The 18055-nt window shown below is 41.6% G+C and overlaps 1 protein-coding gene across 11 annotated transcripts in view; it reads left to right on the top strand.

Annotated features, from left to right (window-relative positions):
* Positions 1–18055, top strand: part of LOC128764979 (ankyrin-3-like) — a 75678-nt gene that overhangs the window by 39166 nt on the left and 18457 nt on the right. For 2 of the 11 annotated variants that reach the window (XM_053875328.1, XM_053875323.1), the window contains exons 17-35: positions 30–227; positions 318–416; positions 957–1055; positions 1118–1216; positions 1303–1398; positions 2395–2467; positions 5699–5822; positions 8050–8061; positions 9664–9751; positions 10853–10962; positions 12609–12833; positions 12912–13066; positions 13261–13472; positions 13580–13787; positions 14049–14145; positions 14365–14593; positions 14682–14807; positions 15720–15842; positions 17372–17453. In XM_053875328.1, coding sequence (XP_053731303.1) covers positions 30–227; positions 318–416; positions 957–1055; positions 1118–1216; positions 1303–1398; positions 2395–2467; positions 5699–5822; positions 8050–8061; positions 9664–9751; positions 10853–10962; positions 12609–12833; positions 12912–13066; positions 13261–13472; positions 13580–13787; positions 14049–14145; positions 14365–14593; positions 14682–14807; positions 15720–15842; positions 17372–17453 — 2455 coding nt within the window. Of the gene's footprint in view, positions 1–29; positions 417–956; positions 1056–1117; positions 1217–1302; positions 1399–2394; positions 2468–5698; positions 5823–8049; positions 8062–9663; positions 9752–10250; positions 10302–10852; positions 10963–11937; positions 11971–12608; positions 12834–12911; positions 13067–13260; positions 13473–13579; positions 13788–14048; positions 14146–14364; positions 14594–14681; positions 14808–15719; positions 15843–16298; positions 16326–17371; positions 17454–18055 lie in introns of those variants that run through there. The other 9 variants (XM_053875326.1, XM_053875322.1, XM_053875327.1 and 6 more) reach the window with 8 other exon arrangements.

The following is an 18055-nucleotide window of genomic DNA, read 5'->3' on the forward strand; positions in this document are numbered from 1 at the left end:
GGCATTTCCTTTTGTGTTGTTCGTAACAGAACGGCTACTCGCCGCTTCACATCGCTGCCAAGAAGAATCAGATGGACATTGCCACGGCTCTGCTGGAGTACGGCGCCTCTCCAGAAGCGACGACAGCTCAGGGCATCAACCCTGTGCACATGGCTGCGCAGGAGGGAAACGTGGACATAGTGTCACTGCTTTTGTCCAAGAATGCCAACATCAACGCTCACACAAGGGTACAGCACAGTTTAAAAAGTCACACATTAATAAAAACCCCAAATGATTTATGGAAACTTTATATTGTTTACTTGTGTGTGTTTTTGCAGAGCGGACTTACACCTCTTCACCTCGCAGCTCAGGAAAACAAAGTCAACGTAGCGGAAGTCCTTCTCAACCACAGAGCTGACGTCAACGTTCGAACTATGGTGGGTTCATCTCTAAATACAAAAGAAGTAAAGATCCCTTGCTGGTGAAGATCTGGTCCTCGGTCACTGAACGGCAACCAAACTAACAGAGGGACACCAATAATCCGCTTGTGAAACCAAGCAACCTTTAACCCAATTTCTAATACAAACAAGCCAGTTTTCTTTTTTATTGAATCTTGTAAAGATATACACAATCCCCTTGCACTGATCCTGGAGGTGTGTCCAGGCACCAGCCTCAGAATTTGTGAACAATCCTTAGTCAGAAGAGGGTCCTTCCTCACTTCCTCCCGTGATATAAGATAAGATAGGCCTTTATTCTTCCCAAACCTCTCTTCACTCACAGTACTTGTTGATGTCAATGTATAAAATATGAATCTGGGCTCCAGCACTGCAGCAAGAATGTTGGTGGCACAAATGGAATGTCGGCAAGGAATGCTCTTCTAATGCTAATGAGGACTCATTAATCTGAATGAAATATTGTGTGTATTCTGTCTGGTGAACAACCAAGTCATTACTATTTTGTTTCTCTCTAAATTACAGACGGGTTACACACCGCTGCATGTGGCCGCTCACTATGGCAACGCAAAGATGGCAAACTTCCTTCTGCAAAACAATGCCATGGTTGATTACATAACAAAGGTAACAAAAAGAAACGTCTTCACAAATGGTTCTTTTATTCATCCTCTTTTGTTTGTGTTCAGAACGGATACACTCCCCTCCACCAAGCTGCCCAGCAGGGACACACTCACATCGTGAACCTGCTCCTGCAGCACGGGGCCTCTGCCAATGAGCTCACGGTGGTCAGTGCTCCCAACCAGACGCAGAGTTGTCAAAGCCTCTTGTGTGTTTGTTCACTTCCTGTCACTAACTGTCTGTCTCCGGTCAGAATGGGAATACACCGCTGTCACTGGCTCAACGTCTGGGCTACATATCTGTGGTGGACACGCTGAGACCTGTGACTGCAGAGGGCTTGGCCAACATGGTGAGACACTGTCGACAAACCACTCTAGCCTTTACTTTCATTCACAATGGATGGCGCCAATGCTCATGTCTGCTTTGTATTGTAATCTATTTTTCTGTCCTGATTTGTACTCCAAATCCAATTTATTCAACACTCATTAAGATACATTAGTACAGAAAAGGCTTCAGTGAAGAGTTAAAAAGATAATCAGAGTGAAACCGTGGAGAACGGAGAGAGTTGTGGGATCAGTAGCTCAGAGAGTAACTCAATCAGTCAGTAGCATTGAGTCACGTGTGCAGCGGTGAAAACCAGGGTTTAAATTAGGGATTACAAATCCTCCTCATGACGGCAGGTCGCTCACAGTGATCTGATCCTCACACGTGTCAGAAAGGTCAAAGGAAGATACACTCACAGAACAACACTCACATTGCTTTTCAGAAACCCACGCAATGGCTGATGCCAACTTTGTTTGGCAACTACAGAATTTTAAATAACCCTATGTTACAATGTGAGATACATAAGAGCTCACAACAGAATTCAAAGGTGAAAACCCTATCCAAAACTTAAATGTTCCTTGCCAATACTGTCAAATGATCAGTGTGTGTGTGTTTATCTAAAAATCATTGCTGAATCGCATTCATTTTCCGCTACACGCTGTTAAACAAATGCAACCCTTGTGAGTACTTAAGAACGGACACACACAGAGGTGACTGAGAAAGGTGCTCGATCAGCAGCGCATCCGCCTCCATCTATACTCATGTAACGTGAAGCTCAAGGTTGCATTGCTGCACCTTTGTGGGATTGATCTTTTATTCACCCTTCAGAGGTTCTTTTAGATTCATCTGTATTTTGTTGCTTCTTGATCACATTCACTGCATCACTGTGTGCTTTACATTCATTGAGTCATTCCCAGCCATCAAGTATGGCTTTATCCAAACAGAAAGAACCCGGAAGTAGCAAAGCGTGAAAACAGTGGCAGGCATCTTTAACTGACTCACCTTTTTATTGTCTTTACAGAGTGCACCAGAGAAACACAAAATCAATGTCCCGGAGACTCTGAATGAGTTTCTGGACATGTCAGACGATGAAGGTATGTCTATCATTTTTTAAAGGTTTTGTAGATGAATTGAGATGTATCATTTTGCAATGCTGCTTGATAAGTACACCTTGCTGTTGATGTCATGTTTCACAGCAAATGAGCCTGAAAAGTTCATTCATAGAGCTGGAGAAGGTAAATGCCAGGGGTTTGCTTTTTGAAGTCTCTTGCTGTGTGCATTTAAACTTGCTGTGCTCAAGTGCTTGCTGTTGCAGCTTCGTAGATTGGCGAGAAGATTTGTATCTGTTGAAGGTTGAAATGTTCTCACATGGTAATAGATCTGTGTCGGGAAATATTAGATTGACCTTGAGAGCGCTCTGTGCTCTCAGTGTGCCCTTTAGGATTTAGAATACATTAACTTAAGCCTCCACACAAACACAAGCCCTTCTCACACCGGTCAGCGATGCTCTGTGTCCCTTTACAAGCTCTGAGCAGTTCAGCATTAACTTGACAGAGCCACACTCCCTGTTTTATTCTGCCCCAATGGTTTATTCACCAATTCCTTTACCAGATGAGCACAAATGACTGTCCACATGATTGATTTGGACGTCATAGCATGAGCATTTCCAAACATTTCTGTCGGCCAGTTTAACTCACATGCCTTTTGTTTTGAAACCAAAGAGACAGCAGGCTTGTAAAATTGATGAGCTTGTTCACGGACTGTTGCTCAGGCCAGTGTCAGGTAATCCAGCAGCACGGACATATCAGGTGATGTTCAAGAGCAGCCCAGCTTTTGTGTATGTTATCATGGATGTGGAAGAATAATAAATGAGTGGATCCATTGCTTTGCTTGTGGCAAATAAACAGTTTATACTGCGTTCATCATTCATCAGTGGGCCGTTTACTTTTTGATGATGCGTCTAGTGCACCAACTTTGACTGCTTAAGGTGACAATAATACTATGCAGATTTGTGTTCAACATGTACTAATAGGTCCTCTTATGATCGTCCCCTTTCCCTGAGTTGTTGATGTCAAGTAAATCTATTTTGCTTTTAATTGTTGTGAGTCTCAAAGTAGAGTCGCCTCTTTGCGCAAGGAGCTACAAGTGATGAGTTACAGTTTCATGCCCCTCCATTTAGTCAGACACCAGGGATTGATAGAGATTTCCCTCTTTGCTTTGGTAGTATTGTGGCAAGTCAGAGTTGGCTGGAAAGGGGAATCTTAAGCCATTGCTTCCACACCAATCTAACAACAAGGCATCATTTTTTAAATATATATATTTTTTAAAATTGAAAAGCAAGTTGCCTTGCTAAGGTACACAATGATAGTGACTGGAATGGTGCGGGATTCAAACCACTGACCCTCCTGAGCCCCTGTATTTTTTTTTTTTGTTTTTTTTCACTTCCAATCAGAACTAAACATCATGTGAAGATGAGTGTGTGTAAGGGTTTTCCATAATCCCGTACTGAAGGGGTTAATCCAATGACTCTCTGGGTAGGAGTGTGTGACAAGCCTTTGCTGGCTGCTGCCCCTTGATGCACTTTTAACAGCATTTGCTATCACGCACAGCGAATGGCAGTCTGAGGAGGGAAACCTAAAGCCAAGCACTGTAGAGTAAAGGTGTCCATCCAGCTCATTTCTTTGCAAGCCTGTTGCTGCGGTGTTATTTGGCTGGTCCCTCAGTATTCAGCCCTCCCCACTGTTTTGACCTGCAGCCAGACTCCCTGGTGATTTCAGCCACAGAGGGAGAACATGCAGGGAGAGATTTCTGTGCCACTTTCTCCTCCTCTACCCAAATCAGAAGTGGACAGGCTTGTTGGAGCACCTCAGACGCAGAGACTTTCCTCCTCTCAATCCAATGGGATGAGCTTTTTTTGAGCCTGAGAATTAACCCTGACTTTGCTGCTGCCACTGAACGTTGAGTTGGTCACTCAGAGTCGGAACTGCCTCTTGTTTTATTGGAATTCCCTCCTGATGGACCCACACTTTGACATACACTGTCCTGGGAGCACAGCATGCACATTCACATTCTGTGCGAAACGCTGAAGGATTACCAGCAAGTGGATTGTTTCGTGGCTTTAACACACTTGGAATAACAAGGAGGCATGGCTTCTTTTGACAAAGGTGTGTCTTGATGATGGAGTGAGACTTTAACAATGCTATTGGATGAGAAACCTTTGTGAATTAACTATGAGTGTGTTCATGTCGGGAATATAAAGTGTGTGTGCGTGCGTGGCCGTGCGTGTCACTGTCTGAGCTCATTACTCTGCTGACTACACTTTTAGTCAAGTGTGGCAAAGATAGCAACTAAAGCAGTGACAGCACTGAAAAACAAAAAGCACGTTTGAATCAGAAGGATAAATCCTAGAAATTATTAGCTAATATTTGTGTCCTGAGCCTCACCGATGTGTTGTGTACTTATATAATTTCTCTACCTGTAGTTGTATTTATTTTATAGTGCAGTACAAAAACACACGTCCCCTCTGTCCTTCATGAAGAATGAAGCACAAACACAAACTTGATTTTGGAAAGAAAAAACATAAACAAGTTAGTGATTTTTGTTGGTTTGAGACATGGACAGTTCTTTGGTCACCATTTGGCAAAGTTGCAGGAAACCCTCTTAAGACGTCTCGTACAGTTACTTATCGATCAAATTATCCGTTGTATTCGTATATGTATATGTATTTGTAGGTGGTATTACTTTGGAAAACCAAACCGGAAGTGTATCTTGAGCGCGTTTCCGCCTCTTAACGCGGGTGCTGGTGTGAGCTGGTAGTGCGGCAGTAGCGGAGCCAGGGGGAGGGGCTGCGGTGCAGGAGCGGAGTGTTGCAGCCAGCACACAAGCCGACATGAGGGAGAAAGGGAAACACGGTAGCCGCTCCGCCGGCTTCGTTGACCGGCGTGTCATCGTCCACCGGTCCGCTGAACGAGGTGCGGTTCGGGTCTTCACTCTGCTAAATCTCTGCTTGCTGCGTTGTTGCTGCTTTAAAGTGTGCTCATGTAAAAATAACCTGCGTGTGGTTTTACTTGATTCAAAGTGAATAATGTGGTTTATATTTCATTTACGCGCTCATATTTGTCCCGTTTATAAACAACCCCCTCGTACCGGTGTGTGCGCTGTTGCTGCCTGTGATGAGAAGAGCAGAGCAGAAAAGTTGTTGTGGTCACTGCAGTTGCAGCACCCAGTTATTATACAGAAGGCCTTCAATGATCCAATTCATTGTCTGCTGTTTTTTTTCTCATTTTCTGTTGAGCGATAATTGTATGAACTGTTTCTGTCATCAGGTGAGGATGCCATGACAGGAGACACAGACAAATACCTGCGTCCTCAAGACTTGAAGGAGCTGGGGGACGACTCTCTTCCCCAGGAGGGCTATGTTGGATTCAGCACAAGAGCTCCACTAGCCAGGTACTGTAAGCCTGTCTCATAATCATAATGCAGATATTGGCTCTCTTTGATAGTTTCAGTGTGTTTCTGGAGATTAAATGGTCCCCCCTTTGGATTGTGCCCTTTGTTTTGTTGTCATGTCAACTGTGGGTGTTCACCAGGGGTCTGTGCTGTGACTGCTTTTTTTCACCATAATAAGGAACCACACTATGATACATTTCTTTGGTGTATTGTCTAAAACTGTATAGTATTTGTCAGTTTAAACAGATACATCGCATCTATTTGGAGCCTCTAGCATCGAACCTCAATTTTGCCAACCAAAAATTCAATATTGTCTTTTGCTCACTTAAATGATATGAAATTCAGTTTGTTTGAACCTAAATTAAAAAAAAAAAACTTCCATGACAGCAGCCCCTCGTCATTGCTTACCATGCCATTTTGCAGTTATTCACGTCTAATGTTTTGGAGCCAAACAAAAGGCCTACTGTTGACCGATGATGTGCAGAGTATTTTCTCTTAGCATCCACTCCAAAACAAACTGCAAAACTACAACTTTCCAATGTATTTTCAACAGTTTTGCGGCCAGTGAATTGGGTGTGTTGCCTCAATCGCTGAGTTAGATGTGTTGTACTATTCAAAGAAGCCAAAGTGAGTCAGCATTTTAGAGGGTCTTATCAAATCCCAGGGGAAGAGTATGAACAGCTACCTTTAACTCTGATCATTGAGCAGAAGTCTGTTCACAGCGACGCTTTCAAACCAAGTATATAGAGTGAGCATCTGGCAGGCTCTAGTAACCACAACACACTGAAACTGCTGTTCAGCTTGAAAGTCTATTGTAGTCACATTGTCACCGTTGGCAGACGCACAGCAGCCGCGCCGTGAGCCGAGAAAAACAACTGCACTCGCTCAGCATCATGGAAATATTAACATGCTGATGTAGCTAACGGATCAGCTGGATCACGATTGTGCTGTACTGTACATGTGATGTGTTTCATTTACAAACAATGCTCTGTCTGCCTGTAACAGACGCAGACAGTGCTGCATATTGTTTGGCAATTTATTTTGTGAAAACTCTTGATTTTCTGCCTGGCATTATTAAATTTGGCTGTGTACTCAGGATTAGAATTTTACCTCGTTCAACTCACACGTCAGTCAATAACAGCAGTGATCCATGACAGACTTATTCAGTGGTGAATAGGGCGGTGGATTAAATATTGATTAATTAATGACAGAAAAAATAATTTCTGCAAATAACTGTTCACATATAAGTGCTTTCTTACGGCGAACATGCCATGTCATAGCAAAACTATCAATGATCAACAAGATGAAATGAATCGCGCTGATGGATGGAACATTTAAAAAAAAAAACCTTCAGGATAGAAGCGCTAAAAACCTTGTTTGCTAATGGCTGGAGCACTTCCTGATGTTTAAGCTTATGTTTACAGCCTCATTTTAAATTTGATCATTCTGCTCTCACATATTAAAATACAATTAATAAAAAGTAATTGAAGGTAAACTCATTTAATTAAATGACATTTCTTAATAAAGTTCCTCCTCTAGTAATAACGCAGCATTTGTAAATGTAAACCTATACGACTGCTCTATTCAATTTAGTAATTACCATTCAAAAGTTGACTTCAAACCAGTCTCTGATTTCTTCCTGCTAAATAATCTCACTAAATATCTATTTGCCAGGCCTGTTTATGGGCAGGTATCCTGCAATACAACATGTATCTCGATTCAGTAGTGGTGATAGAATACGTTGCAATATATTGCGATACTGTAAGCTCATCCATGTATTGCTGACAAGAGCCATCATTGTAAGGGGGGGAAGTCAGATAATGCATTCCAATATTATGTGCATGAAAACAATTGAAATGTTATGAACTCAGTCCAGTTTTCATTAAATATCACTGTCCAACAGGAGAATGAACAACTCCCTCAATCAACAAAACAAGTCCAGTGTTATTAAACACATGACACAGATGCAGCAACATGTGTTAAATATCGATATTGCATGACTAAAATATCAAGACAATATCACACAATCGAATGCTGCAATATTTCTGCAAAATATCAATACAATGTCACACAATTTTGAACGTATTGATATTTTCTTTCACCAATATTCCTCACACGAACTACTTCACAGTAACTTCTGTGTCATTCAATGCAAATCAGCATCTCAAAGAGTGTTTTTCCCCTTCTTCCTCTCCTTGTATTTGTGCGTTCCGATCCTTCATTGTAGCCCTAGAATCAGGTAAGTCATCGTCGAAATGTGTCTTCAGCGTTGAGTAGCAGCATCATGAGGATCATCTCACCTAACCAGACGTCCATGTCACAAACATCGTGTCGCCATTCTGGCCGCTCTTTCACTGACTTTCTTTTTAGTATAGCACAGATTCTGAGTTTATTTAACTAACACCTATATTTTTCATTTCATACCACCTCCAGGGATTTGACCCTTTAGTTGTAAAGTCACAAGATGATTCCTTCTCTTTAGTTGTGTCGCAGAAGGAAGAGTAGAGGGTGAGGAGTAATCCGGGGTTAATGCAGAATTTATGTGGAGCATTGTGATAGAACAGACTGAGATAAAGGCTTAGAAGAAAGAACCTAAAGGGGACTTTCGGAAGCAGAGAGAATGAAACAAGTGTGCCAAGACAGATCAGCTCTGAATTAAAAATTAGGAGGCGAGGGTGTTCCCTTGTGTCAGGACATCCAAGCTGAGATTGAATAAAGGCTGTGAAGTGAGCAGGATGGATGGAAAACCATTTGAACGGGTGTCAACCGGCCAGAGGAGGAAGGATGGAATGAGAAAGAGGTGGAAGCTGTGAAGAACAAACAAGATTCAGGACATTAAAAAGGGCCAGCGCTCTAGTGCCAGCAAATCCATTGAGGCAGGACAGAGTTGCTTAGTAACTTCGATAGTGGGATAGTCCGAATAAAAGCCTCCTCTCTGTGCTGAATAGTGACCCACTCAAACATGCTGAGCTCTGCACTTTCTACTCCCTTCTCATTTTCCAGCCTCCCAACAACATCACATTCAGTTCCTCGCACTCCTTTTGCTGTCTTTTCAGCTCACACAGCTTGCTTATATCCAACCTCTGTGACTAAAACAAAAAGCCTCTGTACGCCAACTTCGGCACTGCATTGAGTCTGGGATGCTGCAAAAACAGCCAGACGTCACCACAGAGCTATTAAAAAAGACTGCAGCAGGACAGGTAGAAAAGACGACACTCCTTCAGAGTGCCTGCGCTTATTTGAAACGGGTCATCTGCTAATTATAGACCAGAGCGATGCCACTCAATATCATCAGCCAAAGCTCTTGCTTGATGAATATTTTAGCTAGTATTATTTTAATCTCGTCACTACATGTAATAAACAAGTCTGACATGGCAAACCTGAATTTGACAAGGGCATCACCACACCACCCTATGTTAGCATTTTGCTCATTTCACAGGTCTTGTTGCTCTTTTTGATTTAAATGGAAACATCTACTGCAAAATATTAAGAGCTGTAATAAATAGTGAAATTTGCAAACCTTTTTTTACAAACATTTTTCATAATTTTCAATCATTAATCAATACTTACCACCAGTCCTTGCGATGATGCAACAATGTGCTGTATGAACTATGAATAAATAGCCCAATCAACATGGGATATACTCTCATCTTCAGCTCATAGTTTCATGATTCTCTCTACATTGAATGAAATCCACTTCCCTGGAGGTGTCACCTTCTTTCTCATTCCGCCTTTGGTTTGTTGCTGCTTTTACATTTTATTAATCATTGAGTGTTTACACTTCCATTTCACTACTCTTCTCGTGTTATGGTTCGGTGACGTCTTCTTCCCGCCCTTACAGTTCAGACCGGTCCAGCACACTAAACCGAAGCTCCTTCACTCGGGACAGTATGATGATCGAGGAGATTCTGGCTCCCACCAAGTCCTCGGTAAGATCAACACAAGACACGGTTCACCAACCATAGACTGTTGTCCTGACCGTACCGCAGTAGACAGTTGTGACAGCATGTTAGAGTGGCGATAGTCTGATTTAGTTTCATTTGAACATCTTCCTTGAGATTACCAAGCTTTTCGGATACTGACATTCACAGGTCCCAAATGAAAACTGATCACAATCATGAAAGAATCTGTCTTACAAGATAATTTAGTGACTAAGAATTTAAACTTGAGTGTGACTCACTGGCTTTTGTTACACTATAGTACTGCCAAAACTAGACTAAACTAAACTACTTATGTTCTTGTCATGAAACGTGTTGAGTGAGATCTGACCTATTCTTAAAGCTCCAAGTCATGTTTACAATTCATGTATTCAACAATGTTTAATGTTGACCCACTCGATCATGCTTTCCATGATAAAATTTCGTAAAAGTTGTCATTGTAAGCAGCGGGGTCGGTGTGATTTCTGAACTGTACCTCTTCTCCCTGAAGCTTCAGAGTGCCTGTAAAGACATTTCCTTCTTGGTTGACCCCTTAAATAAGGTATACAGTATTGATGGATTCATCAGTCACGGTGTTGAACCAACATCCTATTATTATTTTATTGTTGGTATCTTTTAATTCCCATGTATTAATTATATTTTTTCTATTTCAGTGTGCTCATTTCTGCTTTGGAAATACATATTTTGTCCACATATTTCCAACACATTTGAAGTTCCTCCTGAACTTTGACTTTGTTTTTTTTTTAATCGGTTAGGATTAGCCAAGTTCTTCACCCGCTTATACCCGTGAGATTTAATGGAATTGAACATCTGTTGCCCACCGAGTCATTCCAGTTACCATTCAGGTTATTCATTGTCTGTCATAAGTGCCAGTTATTTTCTGTGGGTTGCAGAAGTGTCCATCTTTGAATCAAGTGGTGCTGATAGAAATCCGGATATATAGTTACTATGGGTAAATGGTAGACTTTATGTTTTCAAGTTTAGCCCCTCATGATAAGGTCTTTCTTTGACTTTTTATCTTCATCCATTGATGATCATCTAATAATCCATGAGCTGACTCTGACGTCAACCTTCTCCTTGTGACTGTTTCAGCACCTGGCTGTGACCAGAGACTACGGTTCAGAGTGCATGCGTCGCTACAGTTGGACTCCAGATACTGTCGACCACAGCCATAACGCTGTGTCCAGCCCAATTCACTCTGGGTAAGAGCAGACACCCGCGTGTCTCCAAGCATGTCCACACTCAGACATGTGTTTTGCAGCAATAACACCGTTATACTGTAATATGCTGACTGACAAAGTTTCTCAGTGTTCAGCAAACATTGCTGCACTGATGCAGACGAGCTGCAGGGATCTGTGGGAATTCTGCAGTGCTGCTGCTCTACACACTTGCCTCACATATTCACAGAGCCATCAGTTGCATCTTTGTACATGTTCACCACAGATACGTGTTAAATGACAACATTTTACTGCGCTAATGGGGTTCAGGATTTTATTAGAAATGTCAAAGATGAAATATGATTGAACTGTTCAAAAATATATTGATGATTTTTGATCACTTTTATTATTTATTTTCTCATTTTATTTATTTGTGTTGCTCAATGTGTTTTTTTGAATTCATATTAAAGTCAAGTTATTTCATTTCAGTATTTTTTTTTTTGCGTGTACTGAGAGCAGGTTGTGGGCTTAACAGTTAAAAGGACGAAACACTGAAAAAAGATACTAATTTCAAAACAAAGAGATTTTTTTTAAATAGAGCTACATGTTCGCTTCTTCATTTCTTAAAAAGCTTTGAAGCAGACATATTTCAAATTTAGATAAATATGAACATGAAGAAAATGTTTTAATGAAAAACTATTATTATTATTTTATTATTAATATTTAAAATGATATGCTGTATTTGTTGTTTTTGTTTTGTTATTTTGTAGTGACATTAATATATATTTTAATTATATCTTGAATGTATGTTTGAAAAAAGTGATTTTCCAGCATACATGCATTTTATTTTTAGTTTGAAAATTCTCTGCTTAATTGTGAAGCCTCCTGTATTGATGTTTAAGTAGGTGTCCTCATTAATTTATTTCTTTTAGTTCACACTTCCTTCAGTAAATGTCTGATACTAAAACTAGATTTGGGGGGTCGTGCCTCCTGCATTGTCCCCGTGTGTTTATTTTGCAGCTCCTCTTCCCCGCTCCCTCAGTATGACTCCAGGTGATGACTGAGTTCGGTGTTAAAACTTATGATGCCGCTCAGCGATGTCACTCGCTCCTCCATTCTTCCTCCTTCTCCTCCTCCTCTTGAGTCTGTGCTTGTGTCATCTGTGTGGTGTTTCATCTGCATTGCTTAGAGAGTAGACGTGTGTGGTCAACGTGTTATTGATGTGCCGTCTTTCTCTTGCAGGTGCATCAAAATATAAACTCCGTCAGTAAACAACACAACACTTGTATTGAAGAGCAAATTTATCACATGCTCCAATGATTCTTCTCCTGTTTGTGTTGGTTATAATGTTGAGACACATCACATTCTAGTACATTGAATAAGTCCTTGCTGCTGGTGTTAGGTACTCACTGATGCTTTAGAGACTCTGAAAACATGGCAGTTCTCACCTGCAACCTCTTCTATTTGAAAAGAAGTATCCATCTTAGGTAAACAGTGGAAACTGTCTGTTTTCGGGACTCGAAGCAGCTTTTATTCCCGTTTTTTCTTTAATTTTATTTTCTCTTTTCCTCGTCTGGGTGTGAAAGAATCACAGCATGGGGTCCTCCTTCTTTCTTGTAGTCTGGGTTTAGCTTCTCCTCTTCATTCGTTTGAGGGTCTCCCCGAAATACTCATTTTACTCTCTTTTGCAGGTTCCTTGTCAGTTTTATGGTTGATGCCCGTGGTGGTTCCATGAGAGGCAGCCGCCACAACGGCATGCGCATCATCATCCCCCCTAGAAAGTGCACGGCTCCCACTCGCATCACCTGTCGCCTGGCCAAGCGACACAAGCTGGCGTACCCCCCGCCCATGGTGGAAGGAGAAGGGCTGGTCAGTCGACTGGTGGAGGTCGGGCCAGCTGGGGCTCAGTTCCTCGGGTAGGTCCGCTCAGGTTTTAAAATCTTTTTCAACCTGCTGGGGAATTTTTTGTCACCTATTTTCTATCTTATTTGAAGTCCTGTGATCGTGGAGATTCCCCATTTTGGCTCCATGAGAGGGAAGGAGAGAGAGTTAATTGTGTTGAGGAGTGACAACGGGGACACCTGGAGGGAGCATCAGTCTGACAGTAGACCGGAAGATCTGCCAGAACTCCTTGTTGGCATGGATGAAGGTAAGGATGTTATAACCGTCTTTGCTTTAAAAGTGCGGTCACTCTGAAGCCCCCCTCGACCCTAGCTTGCTGCGGCAGTAAGCAGATCAAACATGAGAGAATGAATGCCCCCCCGAACTACTTTGAACTGTCATCTTTATCCAGATGTTCCTGCTGACATCTGGGATAACTTCAAAACCCCACTGTCTTCACAGAGCTTGACAGCCCTGCTGAGCTGGAGAAGAAGCGGATTTGCCGAATTGTAACCAGCGACTTCCCTCAGTATTTTGCGGTGGTGTCCCGGATCAAGCAGGAGTCCAGCCACGTGGGTCCTGATGGAGGGGTTTTGTCCAGCAGCACCGTGCCCATGGTCGCCGCCTCTTTCCCCCAGGGGGCCCTCACCAAGAGGATACGTGTTGGTTTACAGGTGGAGCAGCCTTGATCATGTTCTGGTTCAAGATTTGGAATTTTGATAAATGTGTATGTCAAATACCAAGGACAGGAAAGCTGAGCAGAAATATTTTCGTATTTTAGGCCCAGCCAGTCCCAGATGACCTGGTGAGAGCGGTCCTCGGGAACAGAGCCACCTTCAGCCCCATTGTCACCGTGGAGCCCCGAAGAAGAAAGTTCCACAAGCCAATTACCATGACCATCCCTGTCCCTCCGAGGTCAGCAGAAGGTCACCCCACTGGCCAGCGGGGAGAATGTGCCCCGTGTCTTCGCCTGCTCTGCAGCATCACCGGTATGTAGCCCGCCTTATATTCAGTGTGAGCTGATTCCAAATATAATTTGGTGAGATGCTTTCTAAAGTTAATTAGTATCCAGTACATTCTTTTGGAAACTGGTTATCTTTAGCTGTCTGTAGATTCTGTTGGGTTACATTTCATTTTGGAGCCATGGTTAAACATAAATTCTTTGGGTCTTTTTCTGCTCTGTATCAGAATCAGAATGCACTCCTGTCTGTTGAGACCCACAACACAACTTTAGTGTGTTGTTTTCACAGGGGGGACGTCGCCTGCCCAGTGGGAAGACATCACGGGGACCACCCCTCTGTCCTTCGTCACCGATTGTGTATCTTTCACCACAAATGTGTCGGCCAGGTGAGCAACTGTGACAAAAATATCAAATACAAAAATATACATAAACAATACATAAATGTTGTACATTTCTGAATGTATATATATATATATATATATATATATATATATATATATATATAATTAATACACATATACTTAAAGCCTGTGAGAATACGGCAAACTCATTAGAGTCCTACCAATTGTAAGAACTGTTAATTCCATCAATATTGTGTCCTGCAGGTTCTGGCTCGCAGACTGTCACCAGATTCCTGAGACGGTGAGTCTAGCGTCTCAGTTATACCGGGAGCTGATCTGCGTGCCGTACCTGGCCAAGTTTGTGGTTTTCGCCAAGATGAACGATTCTGTCGAAGCCCGGCTTCGCTGTTTCTGCATGACAGACGACAAAGTCGACAAGACTCTGGAGCAGCAAGAGAACTTTGAGGAGGTGGCACGCAGCAAAGACATTGAGGTGGGTTCTTGGAAAAAAAAAAAAGGTCTGATTTTTTTGCTTTTTTCAATGTTTAAATGTGCATACTTTTGACCTATACATTATGCAGGTCCTGGAAGGCAAACCGATCCACGTGGATTGCTACGGCAATTTGTCCCCTCTGACCAAGAGTGGACAGCAACTGGTTTTTAATTTCTACTCCTTCAAGGAAAACAGGCTTCCTTTCAATGTGAAGGTAAGAAACTTTGTCTCCCTCTTAATCTTATCAATTTCACACATCACTTATTGTATCTAGTTTCTCTCTTTGCAATTGCCCATTTCACAAAGAACACGTGCCATGCACACCACATTTTAAGACTTTAACGTCAACCTTCAACCTATTAATATGGAAAAGTCACCGAGGAGAGAGAGCTGGAAGTAGCAGAAATGAAGATGCTGAGGTTCTCTCTGGGAGTGAGCAGGATGGATGGGATCAGGAAGCAGTATATCAGAGGGACAGCACGTGTCAGGTGTTTAGGAGGCAAAAGTCAGAGAGGCTAGATCGGGATGGTTTGGACATGTACAGAGGAGAGATAGCCAGTACATTGGTATGAAGATGTTGAGGTTAGAACTGCCAGGCAGAAGGTGGAGAGGAAGGCCAAAGAGGAGATTGATGGATGTGGTGAAGGAGGAGAGAAGAGGAATCAGAGGACAGGTTGAGATGGAGGAAAGTGATCCGCTGTGGTGACCCCTAAAGGGAGAAGCCGAAAGGAAAAGAAAAAGAAGAATGCAGATGTGTGGGTAGCTGATGAAAGCAGATGGTTATTTATGCTTTTAGAAGAAACATTGAAGCAGCTCATGTGTTGCGAGTGAACTGGATCAGTACCACTTATATATTTAGAAACTCAACTCAGTGACACTAAAAATGGCCCTCACTGGAGACGGATATGACATAACAGACTGTCAAATGAAGTTTCATTTTGTGTTCAACAAGGCTCCTTGTCTAAACAAAGAAACAACAATCACATTTTTTGTGTTATAATTTTTGTGTTTCATTTGTCATAAATGTGAATCAAGTACTGAATTGTGGTGTTATAGTTTCCAAAATTTATTCATGATGCATACTGTTCCCCCTGAAGTGTATCACGTTTTCCTCTCTTCTCCACAGATCCGAGATATGGGCCAGGAAGCATGCGGTCGCCTCTCCTTCCTGAGAGAACCCAAAACATCTAAAGGTCTTCCACAGACTGCCATTTGCAATTTAAATATCACACTGCCAACTCACCGAAAGGTAGGATGATCCAGTTTGGTTAGTCCATCTGATGTAGGCCATGTCATGTCACCCCCATGTTGTGAAGTGGAAAGACGGGGTTGTGGAACATCACTTGGACTAGAGACGACTGCCTGCTGCTTGTGTCTAGTGCTAGTGTTAAAGCCAGCCATAAGACCCCACAACGTACACATACAGCTGAACCTGTGCTTAATGTTTGATTGCCTGGCCTGCGGTTGGTTGAAATATGTCAAAATTGTTTTTTGTGGTGTTGACTGATCACAAGAAACTATGTTTTGCTTTGTTGTTTTGCAATTGGTTTGTATCAACTACATTATTTCAGGATGCTTTCCGTTGTTTTTGCTGCTCCATTTTCATTCCCTGAATTTGAGTTTCACCCCCCTGCTCACTGTAACCTCCCTGCTCTCCATTGTGTCATCTCTCTACTCTCCGGCAATGCATCTTGGAAAACCACAGGATATGGAGTCTGATCCTGATGATGAGGTAACAAAAAAAGATTCTTCATCATCATGTCAAACTGCTTCTTCATCATCTTTTTGCTAAGCTTCAATGCTGATGCTTTAAATCTGTGTTGCAATGATTTTGGTCACAAAAAAACGCTCCTAGATGGCGCATGACCGAACACAGCTCTGTTGTTGTTGGATCGAGTTGACGTGCTGCACGAGTGGAAATGATTTACAATCAGAAAGTGTCCTGACGCTGACGTTAATTTTTTTGTCCTTTATTTGTCTGTCTATTAATTTTAACACTAATATTTGTCCTGCAGAATTTAACATTTGTGGTTTCTCTCGCTCACCTGTTAACTGAGTATGCTAACGTTCTAGTTGGGGGGGGTACTATTTTCTTTCCGTTTGAAGTTCAGAATGCTTTCGATTTATTTTGTGTTAAACTTAATTTTAATAATACTTCAACTAGTGGCATTTAATGCAGAATATTTAGTCTTTATTTAATTCTAATTTCAAATGTAAATGATATTGAATATATTTTTCCTTATGTTCTCAAAATATATGTAGAAGTTATTCATATAGAAGTTATTTCCTATAATATTATTTCATATCCCCTATCTACAGTGTAATAACAACAGTGATAATACTGATATGTCATCAGTATTAAACATTTAAATATCTTATTCTGGTCTTGATTATTTAGTCTTCAACTTCTGTTTATTTTACGTCTCAAAGTAATGTTGTGACTTTTTAATGAAATAAACATCCCTTTTGTAGAGTGATGCTTACAATAACTTCTTTATTACGTTTTCTAGGAATTGAATAATTGACTTACGAAACAAGATTAAGAGTTCAGTTTAGGTCCTACTGAAATGAAAGTTCATTGCCTGATAAATGAACAGAAATGAATTTATGCAACCATCCCCCACATTTGGAAGAGAGGCATGCACACTTAAACCAGTTTTGAGTTACAAGTTCAGCGAGTAGCTGTTAGAGAAGGGGGTGCTGATTATGCTAACTAGTCACACATCACCGTATTTAATGTTAAAGCATTTTTTGTTGTTTTATTTTTGTTTGTTCCAGACTGAAAAGCCAGAACGACGTCATACCTTTGCCTCCATAGCTTTGCGTAAGCGCTACAGCTATTTGACTGACCCAGCTGCCAGTGAGTTTTCCATTTTGAATTACTTGAAATATCTTACTCAAGAGGCTTGATATTCCCTTATGGTCCCTTTATGTAGTGTGTACAATATTCAGGGTTCCATCAGACAGCAATATTTACGATTGTTACTTGTCACGCGAGACACCATATCTGTCCGTCATTATGCATTTGCATGTTTCTCTGTGTTCCGCCTGGCTTCTCCACCCATCTTGTCTGTGAGTCATTATGTTCCGGCTGTTGTACATATGGTTTTACAAACATGTCTGCTCATTTTAAGTTCCTCATAAACTGTTTCAATTTCATGGTGAATAAAAGAAACGTTTCAAATCGTTCCCTTTCTTTTCCTGGCCATTTCACTTTTATTGGCTTTATGATTGTGTGCGACTGTTGTATATAAATGTCATGATAGGTTGCACTTTACGCCACTTGAGCTGCCTTATATACAATTGTCCTGGGGAGTCTGTTTTAAAGCCATCCAGCTCTTTTCAAATCTGCTATTCAACAAAATGTAGTTTAAAGAAAGGGCAATTGTTCAACCATGTCTTTTCTGTGAAGTGCAATCTAAAACTTTCAGTCAAGGCCTAACGAGTAATGTGATTTTTTTT

This window comes from Synchiropus splendidus, chromosome 9, assembly GCF_027744825.2.
Source record: "Synchiropus splendidus isolate RoL2022-P1 chromosome 9, RoL_Sspl_1.0, whole genome shotgun sequence".
NCBI lineage: Eukaryota > Metazoa > Chordata > Actinopteri > Syngnathiformes > Callionymidae > Synchiropus > Synchiropus splendidus.